At 40.3% G+C, this 20,694-nt stretch overlaps 1 protein-coding gene across 1 annotated transcript in view; it reads left to right on the top strand.

Annotated features, from left to right (window-relative positions):
• Positions 1-546: 546 nt before the first annotated feature.
• The window catches only part of st6galnac3 (ST6 (alpha-N-acetyl-neuraminyl-2,3-beta-galactosyl-1,3)-N-acetylgalactosaminide alpha-2,6-sialyltransferase 3), a 36,935-nt gene continuing 16,787 nt past the window's right edge, over positions 547-20,694 (top strand). Inside the window, exon 1 of the mRNA XM_010794775.1 lies at positions 547-746. Coding sequence (XP_010793077.1) covers positions 729-746 — 18 coding nt within the window. The 5' untranslated portion in view covers positions 547-728. The remainder of the gene's footprint in view (positions 747-20,694) is intronic.

A 20,694-nucleotide genomic window follows, 5' to 3' on the forward strand; every position in this document is an offset into this window, starting at 1 on the left:
TACATGTATATGAAACGGAACACGTTTGTGTGTGCATTGAAAAACACAAGTGTGGATCTGGAAATACAAGTGTGAATCCTTTTGCGGATCATGAAATACAAGTTTGAATCCTTCTGTGTGCATGTGTGTATTATGAGACTGTTCTGAGCCCATAGTAATGTCCTTAAACAGTAACTTCATAGTTGTGATTGTTGTCTGCTCTTGTGCGTAGTGTTAGTAGAATTATGTTGAGTATTAAACAATTGCGTGAGTGTGAGGGTATTAAAATAAATGTGTCAGTAAGTCTTTTACAAATTATTATGGGAAGTGCCTTTTTTCCTCACTTGAGCTCCTGCCCCCCAAAATGTCTGTGCACGTCCCTGCTCTGTTGAACATTCAAAAAATAGGAAATATTGTATCGACACTCATCTTTCCATGTAAAAGCAGAAGTCAGGAAACCAGCAGCGGTCACATGACGCATGCGTGGGCGGGGCTCTGCGTCTGCACCGACCAATAGGAACTCAGCTTTGCTCCAGATCCCAGCCAGCTCCATGGGGGGAAAAAACCCGAGAGAGGAGACCAATAACGGTACACACTCCAATATTTATGGAGCCGATGCCCGCATATAAGTGCACCGCATCCACTCTCCCGGTGCATGCGTGAATACATGCGTTTGGAGACGGAAGCGGGGAACGGCGTTTCGGGGAGGCGAAAACAAGCGGTCCACCATTGTCTGCGTAGAAATAAGAATGGCCTGGATGTGGAAGGTAAGAAGGGCTTTCTCTCATATTTACACCCCCCAAAAAATGGAAATTAAGGAAAAAAGCGTGAAACCAGCTTCTGACGTGGTGGTCGTTACGTTAGTGTGCGTTTCAGCAGATGTTGTGTTAAATATGAGCTCATGGTGGTGATGCTGCGAGGTAATTTAATCTCTTCTGCTTTCTTTTTTTTGGGGTGGGGGAGTCGGAATTTGTGATTTTCGCTCGTGCATATGAAGGATAGCCAGGCCATAGTATTTGTTTTTTTATCTTTTTATTGCGTTTAGTCCATGTCTGTGTGTCATTTCTGGTGATACAAAGCAGGCAGATGCAGGCCATGCAGCCAGCTGTGTTCACAACATGACACGTTCAGGTGTTCACATGATGAGTTAGGAGTTTACAACCTCCACTGTGGCCTTCACAGATGAGGAGAAAGTTGACAAAAAGTTCCTCAGTGACCCCCACTGTCCTCTTCTCTGTTTCACCCTTTACCTTTCATTTTCATTCAGGAAATGTCCCTAATTTACAGATGTTGATATGAACAACACTGTAAGAGCTGAAGATGTTGTTGATGATATGTGACGTATAAGCATTGTGCTTGTCAAGTATATATTGTTTTCTTTATCTTTAAAAGGCTGAAAACAATGAATGACACTTTCCCTTGCTAAGTGACTTAAAACATAAACAAGTTGGCAAGGCATTTTTTGTTTCTCGCCTCACTGTTTTGACCATAACATGTCAGATATAAATAGTACATAATGAAATAGTTTTTTGCTAATAATTCAGTTTTCTTTCACTCAAACTCTTGTTGTTTAAGTTATATCATATACCAAACATTTACAAAATCACATAAAACAAACTTTTCTAAGTGAGAGATTGTGTTCCAGTTGTTCATGAACAAACTTTTCATGTCTACAGAAGCACTTTATCTTGGTAAAAGCAAATATTTGGTCAAAAACATTGTAGAGTGCTATCTTAATAACATTGACTGTGTCACTGTTATTGATCCCTCTTTACTGTGGAGGTAATTAACACAGTGAAAGATGAATGAATGTGTTTATTTCTGTTAGACGTTGTGCCATAGTAAACACAGTCTTAGTTTGGTGTTGTCAGACTTCATGTTGTTTTCTTATTTGTATTTGGCCAAAGTTAGGAGTTTCTTATTCAGCTGATCCAATGGTCCCACACCCACTGGAAAAACATCTTAGTCAAAAGAAAGGCCTTTTACAAACTTCCTTACTCTGTTTTTGTTATCTGAGCCATGAGGTAATTTCACACTAGATTACACACTGTAATATTATATTATATTGCCAAACGTAGAACATGTAATTACGTGGTACAAATCACAGAGTGATTGAAAGAAGTGGGACACAAAGAAAATGAGCTGTAACTTTAAATGAAAGGACGCCAGTTTGCTTGTTATTCTCATGGCTATTAGGTACAAAAATAAGTAAAGATAGTCAGACTCAAAAGCCCATTTATGTCTTCATTAGGCTACTGGAAAGTGCTGCTGACATCACGGCGCCCTCGCAGTTATACACTTTACTCTTTCCTTGCTCTATAGTTAACATCTCAACTAGATCCAGCCAACTTGTTGCATGGAGTGAGACAGAGAAGACATACACTGGAACATCTGGCACGAGTAAAATGCCATCTTTCTGCTGTTAGATGCTTGTTTATGAAACAAACAGTTGACTTCTGTTTGATTGTTTTGCAAGTAACAACAACAACAACAACAACAACAACAACAGCAGCATTAGCTACACAAACAGTCCCACATCTAGTGTTCGAAAAGGAGTTAAAAGAAGTATAATTTATTTAACCTCCCCCTTGTCCCTAGATTATTTATTTATAATCTGTACATAATTATCATTACTATTATTATTAATTATTATTGTTACCATTATTATTAATCTGCTTTACTTGTTAATTGACATATGTACATATACACATGTGTATATATATATATATATGCACACACATACACATATACATATATAGTGTACATGTACAGTGGGGAAAAAAAGTATTTAGGCAGCCACCAATTGTGCAAGTTCTCAGACTTAAAAAGATGAGAGAGGCCTTTAATTTTGATCCTAAGTACACCTCAACTATGAGAGACAAAAGGAGAAAAAAAATCCAGAAAATCACACTGTCTGATTTTTAATGAATTAATTGGTAAATTCCTCGGTAAAATAAGTATTTGGTCACCTACAAACAAACAAGATTTCTGTCTCTCACAGACCTGTAACTTCTTCTTTAAGAGCCTCCTCTGTCCTCCACTTGTTAACTGTATTAATGGCACCTGTTTGAACTCGTTATCAGTATAAAAGACACCTGTCCACAACCTCAAACAGTCACACTCCAAACTCCACTATGGCCAAGACCAAAGAGCTTTCAAAGGACACCAGAAACTAAATTGTAGACCTGCACCAGGCTGGGAAGAGTGAATCTGTAATAGGTAAGCAGCTTGGTGTGAAGAAATCAACTGTGGGAGCAATTATTAGAAAATGAAAGACATACAAGACCACTGATAATCTCCCTCGATCTGGGGCTCCACGCAAGATCTCACCCCGTGGGGTCAAAATGATCACAAGAACGGTGAGCAAAAATCCCAGAACCACACGGGGGGACCTAGTCAATGACCTGCAGAGAGCTGGGACCAAAGTAACAAAGGCTACCATCAGTAACACACTACGCCGCCAGGGACTCAAATCCTGCAGTGCCAGACGTGTCCCCCTGCTCATGCTTGTAAGCAATNCACTGTACATAGATACATACAGTCAAACTCCCTCCACATCCCTGTACCTGGAGAAAATAATGTCTCTGTATTTCCTCTTGAACTGGTTAATGTCTGGACATCGCTTTAGCTCCACGTTCACACTGTTCCATAGTCTCACTCCAGAGGTTAGGGTTAATGTCTGGACATCGCTGAGATACAAAATGTTCTTCTGGTTGTACGGACCCTATGAATTTCGAAATGAAATGGTCTCCTTGAATTATATCCCCCTACTCGTTGAGTGAATACTTTTTGGATGTTTCCTGGTAAAACGTACTTTTGCCTTTTGCCTTGATTTGTGCCGTTTGAAATTCTACCAGGTCTGTACATTTTAACAATTTTGACTGCAGGAATAATGCGTTAGTGTGATGGCTGAATTGATAATCTTATGTATTTTACGATTCAAACAATTGAAGACGATGCAGGAAATGTGCTGAGTTATGGGATTTATGTTTGTTTTCTGGATTAGTTGAAGAATCTTTAGTCTTCTAATCGCTCAACACTAATCTGATGTTTTAATCTGAGGTTTATGTTTTTCGAGTGTTCAGTGGAGCAGAAGTATTAGTGATGTTTTAATCCCAAAGTCGTCCTGATTGTTTAGCAAAGTCGGTTTCCTTTGTGCTTTTGTCACATTTTCTTTCATATACGAACCACATTTTCCACCCCAGCAAAGCGTAGAAACGTTGTTTGCGATATTTTATCTTTCCATCCTTTTTTAAGCATTTAAGCAACAGGTGGGTGGTAATCCACTTATTGTTCAATTTAAAAACTCCTTAAAACTTTACTCGAAATGTGATGATTCCAGATTGTTCCATGTTGGAAAATTGCAGTACAAAAATCCCAACTACGCACTTGAGGTGCCCCTTTTAAGGGTCATGACATACATGTGGGGTCATGACAGAAATAATGTGGTAGAAAAGAAGAAGAATATAAATTCTGCTTCACACAAATATTATTTATGGTTTTGCACTTTTTCTAAATGTTTTTTTAAATAGAAGAATTTGATCTCTTTCTGAATATTTAAATGAAACAATATCTGAAATGTTTTTTCGGGGCAAACAAGCCTCTGGTTTTATCTTGAATAAATTCAATTTCATTCACTTGTATATTTTTGTGACGAGTGACTATATCTGTCAAACACATGTAGTGGACTCAGAGTCCTTCTGAAATGCACGTTCCTCAAAAGTGTATTTAAGTAGAGCACAAAGTACTCCACTACTTTTCCTCTCTGTGCATGATGCATTGCTTAAACCAGAGAGAGCTGTGTGACTATCGCTCTGAGACTTAGTTCATGTGTTGAGCGAGGCCTGCAGGAAAGCTCTCCCCTCTTTGTTAGCTGGTGTTTAATTGGAGTGAGTTCATCCGTGAAGAGCTGAGCTGGAGCTGGGAAAGGCTGCGGCTGTTGTCCTCCGTCATAAAAGTTCAGGGTGAGCTCTACATCACGTCTCAACTAAATTTGGCAGAACAAGGGCCAGAAAAGCATGTTTTTGTGACGGGTTCATGCGGGTACACGCAAGCAGAAGGCACACAAAGAAGACCTCAAATTAATTAATGCACACACACACACACAGAAACACACATTCGGCTGTGTGTGTCGAGGTGTTGTAACAGCTAGGGGAATGCACTGAGTGTCCCAGTTCTTCACAGTTTCGGGGATGAATGGCACTTCTCTGAGTCCCTCTTGTCCCGTGTGGGTTACAGCAGAAGGCAGACTGATAAAAAGCATGTTGAATGAGGCTCTGGGTTATATTGAAAGTGTTATCAAATCCGTGCTCAGATTTCCCTTTGTGCCATTCTCTCTTTTTATCTTGTGTGAAGTTTACATGAGATCTTCCGTTAGTATAAAAGTTCTGGCTGCATAGGGTCCACAAGGAAAACCTGGTTCCTTTTTAATGCTACAGTTCATACAGTTCCATTATTATAAGTTTAATAGATCCCTTCATACAATAATCATGAATGAATCAATGTAGAACAAAAACAGGAAACGGTCCCCCAAAATCATAACGGCAAGTGTTTTGTAAAAAGTTAACATTTAACTACAGAACTCCAGTTTGAACACTTACTGCCAATTGTCAATTAAGACCAATATTGGCTATTGGTCAACATTTCATTACCAATGATGATATGCACTCCTAAATGTTGACTATTGTAAAAGGAAGACTTAAATCACGGTACATAACGTCATTGGTTTGCATCAGGTTCCAAATGCAGTGCATAGGTAGCTAATTCAAGCACATTACACATGTTGTGATTACACGGTCAGCAGTTTTTGTAACTAGCATGAACTCGTTCAAGTTGTAAAATTGCCGGCTGCAATGTTCTAGTAAAAGTTTCCACAAATCCAAAAAAGGTTTAACACAGTTTTAAACAAATTGGGAATATGTGCCTGATTGCTGCAGTATTATAGTCCTTTATATTTCCTCAAATGTCAAGTTTGACTTTGTGAACCTTCCCCTCACAGAATGACCTTAAAGAAAGTCTTTGTTTTGCTGCTTCGCTGTTTGCCGTCCATTCTCTTAAAAACCCCTTTTGAGGCGAGAGGGGTCCATTTAAACATGTGGCTTCTTTATTATGGTAATGTAACCTACATCTGTTGTACACACACACACACACACACACACACACACACACACACACACACACTGCTGCGGAAAACGCTAGTGCAAAGGTTAGCGTATTCACAGCGGTAACCCAGGGTGATAACCTCGCTCCTGATCTGGCATTAATCCAGCGGCCGCAGCAACTGGGCCAGCGGAGCCGCCGCTCACCACAAATCTCATCAACATCTGTGAAGACTTAGGCTTTAAGCGACTTGATCCCACTACGCCTCGCTGCTCATGTTAGTCAGGTAGCTTCTAATCCTGGATCATTTAATCATCACTCCAGGTGCTGCCAGCGCTGGTCTTTTCCTCCGCTATTTTCTTTGGTCTTTTTTTACCGAAATTACAAAGAAAAGGCACCCAAAGTTTAATGAAAGAGCTGTTATAGCAGCCTATAAATTAAATTCCACTCTGTAATTAAGTCTCGGTCAGCAGCATAAAATGACATGTCATTCACAAAGAGCCTCGGGGCCAGAAGCTCCATTATTGCTTTACATGCATTCTCAAAGGAGCCTGTTAAAAGCTTAAATGTCGAGGGTTGAAGTTTTATACTTTAATGAACCTAAATCAAGAGGACAAAGCCAATATTCATGAGGTAAAAGGATTATCTGCAGTTATTAATCTGCCATTGTTCTTCAAGGGGTAAAGCAAAGTGCACACGGTGTAATCAATACAGTCGAAGATTTACCTGCAATTTCATTGAAGAAGTCCAGAGTGCTTAGCCTCTATTGACTTGAGAACAATTCCAGGCTTTACCTACAATACTCTTAAAGATTTACACTTCATTGTGTTTGGAAAAAACTGATGATTTATGGATTTTGGAACCAGATGGGAACGTGCATTATGCCTATGCTATATAATCTGTTGATTCTGCAGTATTTTTCTTTCCTGAGGCATTGCAATTTAATCGCAAATATTTGAACTAGATTTCATTAATCCTTATTCGAGATGCTCCTAAATGAGCTTTCTACGCACGGTGGGCTTCTCAGTCCTAACCTTCAGCAGAGGTATTCTCAGAGATGTGACTTTTAACTCTCCAAAACAAACCAAATGCCTCCACATGACTGAACAAAGGTGTTTATTATCTGACACTGATCCTAAATGACTCCAAACTACTTTTTAATCTCCTTCTGTTTATTGTGTTAATCTTGTTGGAGTGATGATGGATCATTTTCAGATAATCAGCTGGCATCAGTGTTTGTCTGTCTGATCCCTCTGCAGCACACACACACACACACACACACACACATTCACTCGGACAGAGAGGATTAACGGGTCAAACACCATATGAGGATTAACACTAATTTAACACTTCGCTCTCCACTCAGCCGCAATCTCCCACTCGTGGTTAAAGACGAATGAGTGCCGTAAGCACGACCTGTGAGTCGGAGAGATTGTGGCCAAGTCAGCAGACCTTTGTGGTCGGATGGCATCCTCAGATGGTTTCCTGGAAGAACTGTGGACTTTGGGGTTTGATCCAAGAGCTGATCTGCCAACTTACTGCTGCGTGGAAATGACTAATGCCGGATGGACTTCACATTGTGTATGTATGAAGGAGTTATCAGTGGGTGCTTGGTGTGTGTGTGATGTGACATGGTGTGAACAAGCTGTTAGAGTAGAGATCTGTGTGATCTGGTTTGTGCTTTGGCAGAATGGGGATTTGAAATGTTTGGAAGGTGGCAACACAAAAGAAGAAGAAAAAATGCACTGGTGCAAAATAAAAAATGTTAGGGCTGTAACCTAAACTTATTTTTATTGTTGAATAATCGTTTGGCATATGAAACATTAGAAAATGCTTGATTTTTGTTGAATGTCTTTAGATTGTTATGTGGTGGCGCCAACTTCCAAAACCCCCAAAATATTCAGTTTCAAATTCTCCTATTTCAGAAGCTAAAATTAGCAATTATTTGTCATTTCTGATTGTAAAATAAATTATTATTTCAATAACTGCCTTTTATTCTCCACTTTAAATGTCAGTAGTTAAACTTTGCAATTATTTTCTCATCTGTTAAACAAGGCAGGAAAAATGAATCAGCAGAATGCCTTTCAAGTTAAATCTTGCGTTCATAAACCTGTTAATAAGACTATTATTTTACTTGTTTGTTGTTCTTTTTTTCCCTCTCCCTGGCACACTTTCAGCGCTCATTTCTGGGCAATTATACCGATTTCTTAGTAGCTGTTTGCCAGACCCAAATTGGCACCGGCACGAGCTGAAACCCCAGACGAGAGCGAACAGCAGAGTCTGTGTCTGATAAGAAGTTAGCCTCCAAAGAATTGGCTTAGAATTCACTGCCAAACAACCCAAAGATAAGTTATGAAGAAACAAAAGGGGCAGCAGGAGGTGCAGGCTAAGTAGGAAGATTGTCCAAGTACTTAGCCTGCTGAAGTGTACTTAAGCAAAACACTTAGTCATCTTTAGCTCCAGTGGTGCTTCTTTCGTACCTGACCCTGACCTGTAAGCTGCTCATGGGAAGGGGCAGGTGAGATTCTTCTGAGAAGTATTAATTTAGCATCTCAATTTAAGAGAACCTGTCGCTCACAAATGATTTCTTGCCCCGTTCATTTTGATCCACGCCGCTGTAATCCTGCATGTATCCTTTCAGCCACGGCTTTCCCCCAGTGAGTGTGCGTGATTAGGCTCGCTGAGTAACGGCTGAGTCTTCGCCGTTCGCCTTCAGCTTTCTGTGGACCCGCCCTTGAGCGGAGCCTCTGAGCAAGCAGAAAATCCTTGTAATTGCATTAGTGTTGTCCAACTGAGCCACGCCCGCTCCCTCCAGACCGGCTTTTTCAGCTTGATTTGTAGCTTTGACACATTCGGATTAATTTTCATCCTATTGCAGAATTTGTCGACAAGATCCGATATGTTTCACGAATACCCTGGCTTTGATTCTGTCTTTTCCTCTGATGGAAGTGTCAGTGGGAGCCAGGTGGTCATCATTTCTGCTCCAGCTGAGCACTCTTGACCAAGCCAGGTATAACACGTTTCCTTTGTTTCCACTGTTATTATCCCCAGTGGAAGCCTGTGCTCTGGTCCTGAAGAGGTTGACAGAAACAAATAGGGCCTGGTGGTTAAGTGAGGGCATTAAATAAAGTGCTAGTACATTTTGTTCATATAATATATAATCCCATGTCAGCTTTTTAATGGCCGTCTGTGCCCTGGAACTTTCTGTTGTTGTGGTCATTATTTGAAAAGGAAATGGGCAGCGGTTCAAAATGCCACAGTGTACTCTGGGTAATGGTGCATCTGTTCACTGAGCTGTTGATTTGTGTTGAACCTGTGCTGCTGTGTAAACACTGTGTTGTTTTTGTGTGACCAGATTTTCATTCTGGTTTCTTCTTGATCTCCCTGACGGCTGCAGGTGTTTGCTTCTTGTTTTTTTTATTGTCTCTGACTCGCTCCTTCACACACACATTGAATGCCACACTCTCCAACCCCTCAGTTTACCAACGTAAACAAGCAGCACCACGGAGGCTTTGACTAAAAAAAGACTATGTGAACCTTATTGTTGTTTTTCCAGCATAAACACCTGCGCGTGCCACAGAGCGGAGCTGTTCGCTGGCCTCTGATTCACCTGGTTGGTTTGTTTATTGTCTGCAACAGCTGCTCCACTTACATTTTCACAATGCTGGCGCTCGAGCTCTCTGGGAGAACTTTCACAATCTAAAGAGGATTAATGGAAAAACTAAAAGCTGCACTGGTAAATCTCTGCTGCTTTAGACAAAGAGGATTCAGTCCGTCCCTTAACCAAAACACCAGGAATTTTAATAATGAGACTTAAAAATATATCTAGCAAATGCAAAAACACATCCTTTATCCGATCCGACGTGTCCTATTTGTCCAGCAGCCGAGGAAGGAAATAACAAGTCTGCCTGTTTCTTATGCATGGCACAGATTGCCTTGAAACTGCACCCTGACAGAGAAGGCTCATGAACAATCACTTTTTTGAAATCTCAAGCAGCAAATCCTAACATTCTAACAATCAGAAAACATTTGAAGTTTTTTCCTTAGGGATTAATCAAGTATCAAAATAAGTACATCATTATGGGAAGTAGTCCTGAAAAAGATTAAATAATGGGCTTTCTTACTCTGGACGGTCAAACAAACAACTACACAGGGTTCTTACGGTCATTACAAACCTGGAAAAGGTTGGAAATTCAAAATGCAAATTCCAGGCCCTGGAAAAGTTTTGGAAAACAATATTTTTCCCAAAGTTTTGGAAAAGTCATGGAAATGTAACTAAAGTTGCATCAAATATAATTTATATTTTAGCTAATCGCCAAAATAGTTATACTATAATGATAATAAATACTGTATAGTAATAAAATGTAAAATTGCATTTAACTGATGAGGTATTATGCTGGTCAGAGATTTTAGTTGTGTAGAAGCTAAGTTTGTTTTAGATAAGCACGACATGTTTCATATGCAGACCTTATTTTCCTGTTCCATGTTGAAATAAACCATTTTCAGTGGTGAACTTAGGTAAAGGTCTTGGAAAAGTCATTGAAAATCATTGGTGAAAAAGTGTATGAACCCTGACTATAGTCATTTTGTTATCTTGGCTTGGAGACGGAGTCGGTTGGAATTTGGTTTATATATGAGTTGATAAGTAATGATTGCAGTGCAGACATGGAAAACAATGTCTCTAAGACAAAGCTGTCCACCAGAGATCACTCACAAGTTGGTTCTAACGCCGTAAAATGTCATAATGTATGTTGTCTATATTAAATACAACACTGGCACTCTATTTTGACATTGACCTAAAAAATCCAATAGTTGTGTTAAACTGTAAAATGACATAATGGAAAATCCAATATCCATTATGGAAGGTCCAACATTTGCTTGACTTATAAAAGGGACTGAAAGTGAAGATAGGGAGGTGTGTGGCGTTGGTGTTCGGATCAAGGGGTCACAGGTTCAAACCCCTCTGCAGTCAGCATGTCGTTGTGTCCCTGAGACACTTCACCCCAAATTGCTCCTTTGGGGATTGTCCACAGTATTGAGTATGTAAGTTGCTTTGAATAAAAGCGTCTAACAAGTGACGTGTAATGTAATGATATCTCAGAATCTACTGCTTTCTTTTCAAATGTAAAAGTCTTCTAACTTTAAGTTTCATAACTACCGTAATAATTATCATTATGAGGTGAACTTTGAATACCCTTTCCTTTTAATCAGGTAATTGCTTTGCCTATGAAATGTCAGAAAAAACTCTTATGACAATTTCTCAAAAGCCCAAGGTGTTGCATGAAAAGACTGAGTAACAGAAGTGTTGGAAGAAGACGACGCAAATCACCTTCAACAGTAAGAACAATGCTTCTTTTAACTTCAAGGTATCTCAGTCCTCATCTCTCCGAGGGCACCAAACGTGACAAACTCATTTTTTGTTTCTGAGCCACTTCAATATTCAGCGAGCGTCGCTTCGTTCTGTCTCCTGCAGCCTTGAGGAGAAGTTTTTACGGCAGAAATATTTCTTTAACAAATAATACTGTTCGAAAAAATCTCTGCACAGGACTCGTGTGTCGAGTCAAGTGGAGAAGAAAATTGGAGACGCTGTTTGTTCCACTCGTCCTGCATCTTTCTGTCGAACGCTTTCACATTCTCAGATGTGAGTAACTTGCACTTGCCATTTATATATACTCAAATGGTCTGCGTGTGAGCAGTCATGATGTGTAATCACTACCGATGAGATGAAGCTCCATTATGGGGTTATGGAGGGATGCCGTTGAGTTTCAGGGGAAATATCAGTTGCTAAATGTCAGTAATCCTGTGCTGGCATTTGGCAAATTGAAATGGATTTTCTCCGGTCGATGTTTTTCTCAACAGCCGAATTCCCCCCTCTCTTCCGCCGCCCTTCAAACACAAAGAGACAGACGGAGAGATTAATTGCTATTCTTGTGTAAAGTACACCATTCAGAATGGGGTATGCTGTGTATCCTCTCTCTATTGTGTTATATGTTTGCACCAAAGCAGATCCAGTGGATGTTGAGCTGCAGATTCATTAAACTGTATCTTTGTCCTTGGCCGCTGTTTGCCCTCCTCTGCCCGGCGACCATCTGCGCCCACAAGAGCCAGCTACTTAACAACGCTGATATTACAGCGGGCTGAAGCCAAAAGGGATAGAGTCATAAGTGAGTGGCCAAAGTCCTTTTCTGTGATTGGCCGGCTGGACATTCTCTCTAAATATAACCCTCGACAATAGTTAGACAATAGAAGAGCCAACATGCTTCAATGAAAACACATTTCGTCTCCATTTGCTCGAGTGAGTGGAGCAGGTGGTCTGCCAAATGCAGATAGTGATACTACAGAATTATAGCCTACATGTTGCGTTGTATTGTCTTTATTGATTTACAGTTTATTACCAAGCAGCTCAATAAGAATACAATAAGAAAATGGACATAAGAAAACACAATCACTCAATAAAAAATGAACTTGTCAAGTTAAAAGTAAATCAATGTAAATGAGCTTTAACATTGTTAACAATGCTGTGTTTAAAGATTTTAATGGACTGCAATGCTTTTTACATTGTTGTTCAAGTTCATACTTTACAAGAGCTAACTCCAACTTAAGTTCACACATATGAAAATGAACTAGTTCACTTTCATTATTCAAATTCAATTTTTGGACCAAGTTTTTCAGTCCCTTAAAAAAAGAAATAGTTTATGTTAAGTTCTTACGTTTTTTTCTTTTAAACTAGTCGGCTGCTTTGGCTTCTAATTTGTCTTTTTGAACGCTAAATGCTTCCTGCTTTGTAGTCAGAAAATTATAACTGCTTCTCCTATGTATTTATGGTTAAATGTTTGTTAGCATCCTAATCAGGGTGTCCGCGGGGTCTTAAAAAGTATTAAAAGTTGATAAATCAATTCAGCGAAAATTAAGGCTATTAAAAAGCAATAAACTGCATTTTCCAAGGTATTACATTTTGTAGCTTGTTTTCAATAAGTATATAAGTTGTCCAAAGAGGTTGTATTCTACAGTCTGCCTGAATGTAATCATTGCGTAGGTGTGTAGTGTGATTCTGTGGAGTTTATTTATGGCATCCCGCTGGATTTGACGTCATCTGAACAGGACATAGCACGCTCACTGCTTGATAGCGCGTGAAGGTCCGTTTACGCCGGTTGTTAAACAACATCGTTATGGGGAAATGCAAGTCTGCGTCCAAATGGTTGGAAGATAAGGAGGAAGGACAATCAATACTGTATATAGTAAATGTGAGGTAAAGTGTGTCGCCAAGGTAACGTGTGTAATGTATGGAAAGGGTCTTAAAAAAGGTCTTAAAAGGTTTTACATCTGACTTCAGGATTCCTGCATATACCTAATATAAAGTGAAACACAGAATCCTATCCAGGCAGTAGTTTAAAGGGTTGTTGAAGGGAATAGGCAGAGGTGTACCTCTCTCCATACAGCAGGAAGTCTTTATTGCAGCATCATAACGGCATCTAGTGTAAAATCTCAATGCAGCTTGTTTCTGACGGGTAGACTCACCCTGCATCTCCTCCGCTCCTCAAAGAGCCCTATTTTTCTTTCTTCCCTTTGACAAATTCTTCACTTTCTCAAGTGAGCGAGCAGCAGCCTACGCAGCGGAGCATAATATAGAGCTTCGCCAAACTCTCTCTGTGAACATATGGTGGTGTTTAGAAGAAAGAAAAAAAAACCTCCTCCCAAAAGTTTTCAGGATCCAGAAGGGGGATTGCATATTATAGAGTGTTTAATCCTTTATACTTATGCAGATTATGTTCCATTTGATGTCAGATATGCATTAGTCAAATGGGTTTTGACTGCTTCACACACACACACACACACACACACACACACACACACACACACACACACACACACACACACACACACACACACACCCCTGCAGAGTCTCGTTCACACAGAAATCAAACAGATCTCTAATTTTGTTCGGGCCAGATTAAGACTCTCTGTGATGCCGCGCTCTATAATGAAGCTGTATCATGCCAGCAGAGCAGATTAGAGTTCATTTGACCTGGATTGAAGGATTTTCCTTTTCATATGTCATCGCTGATAAGGGTGATACTACAGAAGTAGCACACATCAAGGGCATCAGCATCAGGACGTGTTGGACTCGAGGAAGGAAAGAAAGCACTTGATTTAAATGTAAAGATACAGAAAGAGGAACTACAACAGAGTAGACTAGGGCCGCACGATATTGAAAAAAATTGACATATTGCGATATTTTTTCCCCTGCGATATATATTGCGTTTTTTTTTAACTATATTTAACCGGATGAAGGATTTTAGTCACGGGCGTCTGGATCTTAACTGGTTGACTCATCATACCTTAAGTCATGATCTAACATGTCATGATAATGCATGTTGCTTCCCCTCAAATAAGGGGGTTCATCTGTGAATGAAGAAGAGAAGAACCTTTTTATCCAAAATAGTTCCAGATGGCAGATGTTGCTTTTCTATTTGGAAGTAAATCTTCATTCTCGCCGGTATTGTCCTCCTGTGCCTCGCTCATTTTTTACCGGTGTTTGATGGTCTGCAAACTAGCGGGGCGGGGCCTGCTGTGATCTGATCAAGAATGATTGTGATTGGTGGTTTGCTGTGCATGCAGAGCCTGCATGTCACTCACTCAAGTACCCCTGACATGAGAGCCGCGCAAGTGTTCCTTTTGTAGCAAGCAGCAAAATAATTGTAACATGACGTGTTTGAGTTAATTTACCTAATTAATATCACACGTCCTAAAAAAATGTTGAAAATAAATAAATATATATTATAAAAAATGAATAAAATCGCACGTCCCTGCGATGTGAATATCGCACATGCGCATATCGCGGTTCGCCATCATGACACGATATATCGTTCAGCCCTAGAGTGTCCTTCTGGTGTTGGATAGGTACCCTATTGACTCTAGTGCTGCACTTTAGTACAGGTTTAAGGTACATGTGTTTCCATTTTATGCTACTTCACACTTCTACTCCACTGTTCAGAGGTAAATATTGTACTTCATTAACTGCAATTTATTTATTGAGCTCTGGAGTTACTAGGTATTTTTCAGTTGAAGACTTTACATACAAAATATATGATTATCTTATGAAATTCAACATGTTGTAAACCGTGTCAGTTAATGACCTCTTACTAAGAACATTCTAGTTGTCTGTAAGGTTTTTAGAAGCTCCACCTGAAAAGTGTCGAGATGTCTTGTCTATATTTTTATTGAAATTATAGTTTGAGGCTAAAAAAAGAACCAGTTTTTTTCTAAAAAGAATACTTCCAACTTGAGGACGTTTGGTATTAAGCAGAAAAGACAAATCTGGTTTGCTGAGTAGACTTTAATTGACGATAAGGGTTACATCATCTACCACTGCATAATTAATAACAACATTCTTCAACATCGTTTTGTACACAGTGTGACATAGTGCATTGTCTGTGTACACTAATGTCTGGTATGGAAACGAAAGGCACCAGAAGTCCCGCTCACTGTTCTCCACTCAATCTTGATGGTGTGCAAAGCTTGGAGAAGTTTTTGCATATTGTTATTTTGGTTTAAAATGTTATCAATCTTGCTGCCACTTGGATCGGGACACATGCAAACTTAACAACACTCTGCAGGGTACAATATAAATAAATGAGCTGGAGGGTTTGTGTATGCAGGGTAAACACTCTTCAGTATTTGCATGAGTTTCTGGTCTTGTTGGGAGCACTTTATGCACAAACAAACCTCCTGCTGCTGCAATCTGCCCCATAGACACACTATATGGGACTAGAGAAATGGAAGTGGGTGTTTCTCCAGAGCTGAGCATTAGTCACATCCTCTTTTAAGATGCAAGGCAGCAGCAGGGGCTCCTCCGGGTGCAGCAGACCGCTGAGTGGGGGGACGGCCCCCTCTGCTGGACTCTGCAGGGACCAGCACGATGCAACATCTTCACGTCAGGAGATGAACTTTGCTGCAGCTCCTTCAGTGCCCTTCTCAATGTGAAGGAATGCAGCATGTGTGAAGGCAAGCGTACTGCTCTTTCTTTACAGTAGTTCAGATCTAATTCAGTTTAAACATGCAGTGAAACGATTAAAGAAGAAACCGAGTGTTTGACTGTAACATTTAGATTCAAAGCTTTATTGTCATTTGCACATTAGCCACAGTGTAGATATGGAAATGAATAGCGTAGGTCACAGGCTCATCCAATAGTGCAACATGAATATATTTAGGACATAGAACAAATAAAACATATAAAATAGTGAAAGAGAATGTTTTGAGATGTGCAAGTAAATACAAATATAATAGATTGACTACCATTAAGTAGGTTTGGGATTTACATTTCCGATACTGTAGAAGCCAAAATGCTTATTTAGCTATCGCTTATTATTTGTAATCGGTTATCGCTGCCGGCAATTGTCACCTAGGTGTGGTTTATTGTATTTAATGCACCTGTATGTCAGGATTTGTGGAATTTCAGAGGGTGAGCTAGTTTCAGACATTCTCTGTTGACCATATGGCCCTGCTTGATTATATAGTTTGTTTTATTTTGTTCATTAAACATTTTTAAACTTTAAACTTTGATTTTTGTTAAGGAACGAGTAAAGGGATGAGCCTCTGAGCGACTTCAATTATTGGGATTTTTTCCCTTTTTTTTTACTTCGCTACACTTTCCTGAGATAAAGTTATCAGCTGTTTTGCATATTTTACAGATACTTTTTCATAGAAAACATTCAATGAAACTGATACATTGTTCGGTGAAACAAAAAGTCCCTCTTGTCTAGTCATATTAATCTTGAATTGAGTCTGCAGGAAAATAAAATCCAGTTTTGAAATGCAGTGACAATCTCTTTAAAATGTCGTTTTTAAAAATGTTTTTGTCCCCTAAAATGTCTGACCTTGACTATACTGACTCGTATCTATGCAAAGTTACTAGGGAGGCGTTTCTTTCTTTCCTCTGCTAAAGGGGGCCAGCTGCAGTTTGTATGTCATAACTTAGAAATATAATGCAACTGGCTGCAAATACATTTTTACTTCTCCGTAGAAAAAGCTTCCTTCCAATGCAGCTTTTTTACTTGCAAGTCAACTAGAAAGAAAACAAATAAGTGCCTTTGTGATGAGTAAACCCCCAGGAGACTTGTGTAAATAGCTCATGAATTAAATTAATCATACAGTCATAAGCCTACTATATATTCAATAACATCTACAAATTGAATTAATTCTCTCGCACAGTTCTTGTGGCAGTCGGAGCTCCTGCGAGGGAAATTTGGAGAGGGAAGTTGTGCGTGACGGTTTTACCGGCAGCAGAGAGTTCGACCTCCTCCTCCGGGAAAATAATAGTTTGTTATCTCGTACTTAGATGACTTTTGAGGCGAGACCTTTGCTGGGAATATAACAAGAATTAAGTAATGTGTGTCTGGACCCCCACTCTCAATCTGGAGAGTGGCTCTTTGTTTCCACTCCTGTCTCCTGCCCCTGGAGAACAACACTAAAAGAGTAGGAGGAAGAGTGAGAGAAAGACTCAGTAAATATGTTCTCAAACGCCCTAATTGAAATTGGATTTTAACTGCTCGCTGGACCGTGGTGGCGGGAATCAGGTGCCGGGGAGGTCGCCCTTTTGCATTGCAAATGTAATTTTCAGTTTTTTTTACCCATTGCCCAGGAGGCTCTCGAATATAGCTACCAGATATAGTTTTTCATCAGCCATTTTCTTCAGGTTCAGCCTCTCATTATGCCAATAATACCCATTGCGATTAGTGTTTTGGATTGAACTACAGGGTGGTTCTGTTATTTACTGAGCTGGAGCGTAAGTCTTTGTGGGAAATTGTATTCTCTTCATGCCCAGATAGAGCCTGATGGAGGTGAAATGTTGATTGCACAATATGTTTGGGGAAATTAACAGCTAATGTGCTTCATATTTTTATTCATCACTCAAATGAATGGGGTACTTTTCTGTTTATCTTTCTGTAATTTCCAGATCTATTGCCTATTTGGTGCACGTTAAGGAGGGGAATTCTGCTTTTTGTTTGCCTGTAGATAACAAACACATCAGTAACTTTCTTATACTGAACATGTTTCTGCCAGTGGTGAAGGAAGTATTCAGATAATTTACCTAAGTACATGTCCTAAAACCGAGTACAAGTCTCCCAGTACAAGTCTGACATTGAATAATTATAATAACAATGTGAAAACTACAGAACATCTTGCAATAGGATCACACCAGACAGTGTTCCCTTCCCTATTTCCCCCCTACACCAGGGTGATGATATGTTGGTAATGCGTTTCAACTTCCCCCAATAAATCAGTTTATTCACTAAGGCTAAAAATAAGAGGCGGAATCAATATTTTCCTGAAAGTCTTCTGTCTGACATCCACATTTTTCACACTGCATGAAAAATCAGTGGAAAACTGTTGCCCTCCCGTGTCCCAATGATCCCACGTGGTCTGTCAGTAAACTGAGATCAATACCTCCTCAGAGTAGGTTTAAGAACCTTTAAAAAAATATCCAACTCAAAGCTTTCGGTGGTTTTGGTGTTGATGGTCACAAACAAGGTCATTGCATTCGCTTATGGAGTCATATTCCTCAAGCAGAAATGTTTTAACATTGACCAAAGGCTCTTATGTTGAAACTTTATTGCCGCTCTGCTGATGTTAATGGTCCCCTTTTCTGCCGGCGCTCCCAAACTCCCACAATGTACTCCTTCCTCAACCCCAGGCCTATCAGCTCTGTCTGACGGCTCAACAGACCGACTGGTGATTGCTCTGATGGATGGCTGAACCCTAGAGGAGTCGTGAGTCTCGCACTGAAACGAGTGGAGGTTCAGCACCTCGCTATGCCCACCACCAGCCGTCCAATCACCTCCACACTTTGACACATCATTCCCCTTGTGATTTGTGGCCGGAGTGAGTTTGAAGGAGACAAGGAAATGTTCTGCCGCCATGAGAACAGATGGATGTTGAAGCTCTGCAGACTGAGACGAGGGTTGTTTCCTTTTTCTTTTCTCCCCTCTCCCGTCCTTAAGAAGCCTCTTGCGTTATAAGGGATTGGTTTCATGCTCCATAATGGACTCCTGATGACTAGCTATTACAGCTCATTTTCAGAAAATGACCTGCCATTTCTATCTTACTTTTGGGGTGTCATAAAACTGACTAAGTGTCCTTTCAGGAAAGTGGCGTATTATCTTGTGAAAGTCTTTTTTCTGCCGTTTTATGCAGGATCACATTTTCTGATTGTGATCAAAGATTGGCGGTAACACTATGAAATGATGGCATGATGTAACATACGTGCAATTCGTAAATGAGAGTCTCGTTGGGGCAGCAAATGGTCACCGTCTCTTTCACCCCCCCCCCTCACATGTTTGATCTTGTCTCTGAGAAGCGAAGCCCCCTTTGGGATGTTTGATGTTGCAGATCAGAGCGAGAGGCGGTGATGGCACTTCGGCTGTGGGGCTTCACCATTACACCGAGCCACATTCAATCTTCTCACCATCAGATAACTTCAAAGAATTTGCGAAGCACCACCTTCCCAAAATATCTGGAGATTCCCACCGGTGTTGTGTGTTAGATTAGCAGCACGTTATTGAAGTTTCCTGGGGAAAAAAAATAATAAAAAAAAGTCTCCAACTCTGCCTGAAATCTATCCATCACCCCAGGCTCCGAGATGTCATGGCACACCACACATTTTTCCATCTCTGTCTGATTCTTTTTCACTTCTGTGCATTGATCCCTCCAGCTCTGCCGTGCCAATAGCTTCTCCTCTGTGAGACCTTTCCTCGCCCTCCATCTCTTATCCATTATTCATCACTCCCGCTCCGTCTGTCGAGCCACAATCCCTCTCACCTCCATTCTTTTGCTATATTGCAATATATGAAACAATGACGCTGACGCAATTGTTGCATTCTTGGTAGAGATGCTATAACAGAAAAGTAGATAGCAACGCATGCGCCTTTGACTCTTGAGTCTTCAGTCATGCTAGTGGCTCTGTGAGGCTGTGAGTTAAATGCTAACATCAGCATAGTAACAAGCTGATATTTCCTATACGAAAATAAAAGCTTTGACCTGACAATGGCGTTAAATGAAAAGTCACCAAAGTCGTAAAATTAAATTGTCTGTGAAATATGAATGTGTGTATAATTTGAGCAAATTCATCAAGTAGATGATCAGATCATTCACTGCATAAGTAAAAACCTTGATGGGTCAATGGGTCCCCAAAGTCAGTTAAATTGATCCTCTTGGGACCCTGACTGTCTTTGACACATTTCATGGCAATCGATCTTTTGGATGTCAAGATTTATCCCTCTGACAACCTGCTGGTGGCACAAATGGAAAGTAAAGAAATCTCAGGAGTCAGTGGGATTTAACCCTCGTGGAATATGAACGACTTTGCAAAATGTAGGATTGGTTAAGATCTTTCCATCCTATCTTAAAGGTGGGGTAGGTAATTTTGGAGAAACCAAGTCCAGTGCGCTAGAATTTGAAAATACACAGCCGGAGAAAATCTGCCCCTTCCTTACAAAGCCCCTCCTCCAACACACACGTACGCGCACATGACCAATGAGGGCACGAGATAAGTTTGTGCACAGATGGAAGGCTGACAGGCAGGTAGGCCATCCAGTTACTTTAGCCGGGCCGGCTCAG

This window comes from Notothenia coriiceps, unplaced genomic scaffold (genome assembly GCF_000735185.1).
Source record: "Notothenia coriiceps isolate Sejong01 unplaced genomic scaffold, NC01 NC01_scaffold00037246, whole genome shotgun sequence".
Taxonomy (NCBI): Eukaryota; Metazoa; Chordata; class Actinopteri; order Perciformes; family Nototheniidae; genus Notothenia; species Notothenia coriiceps.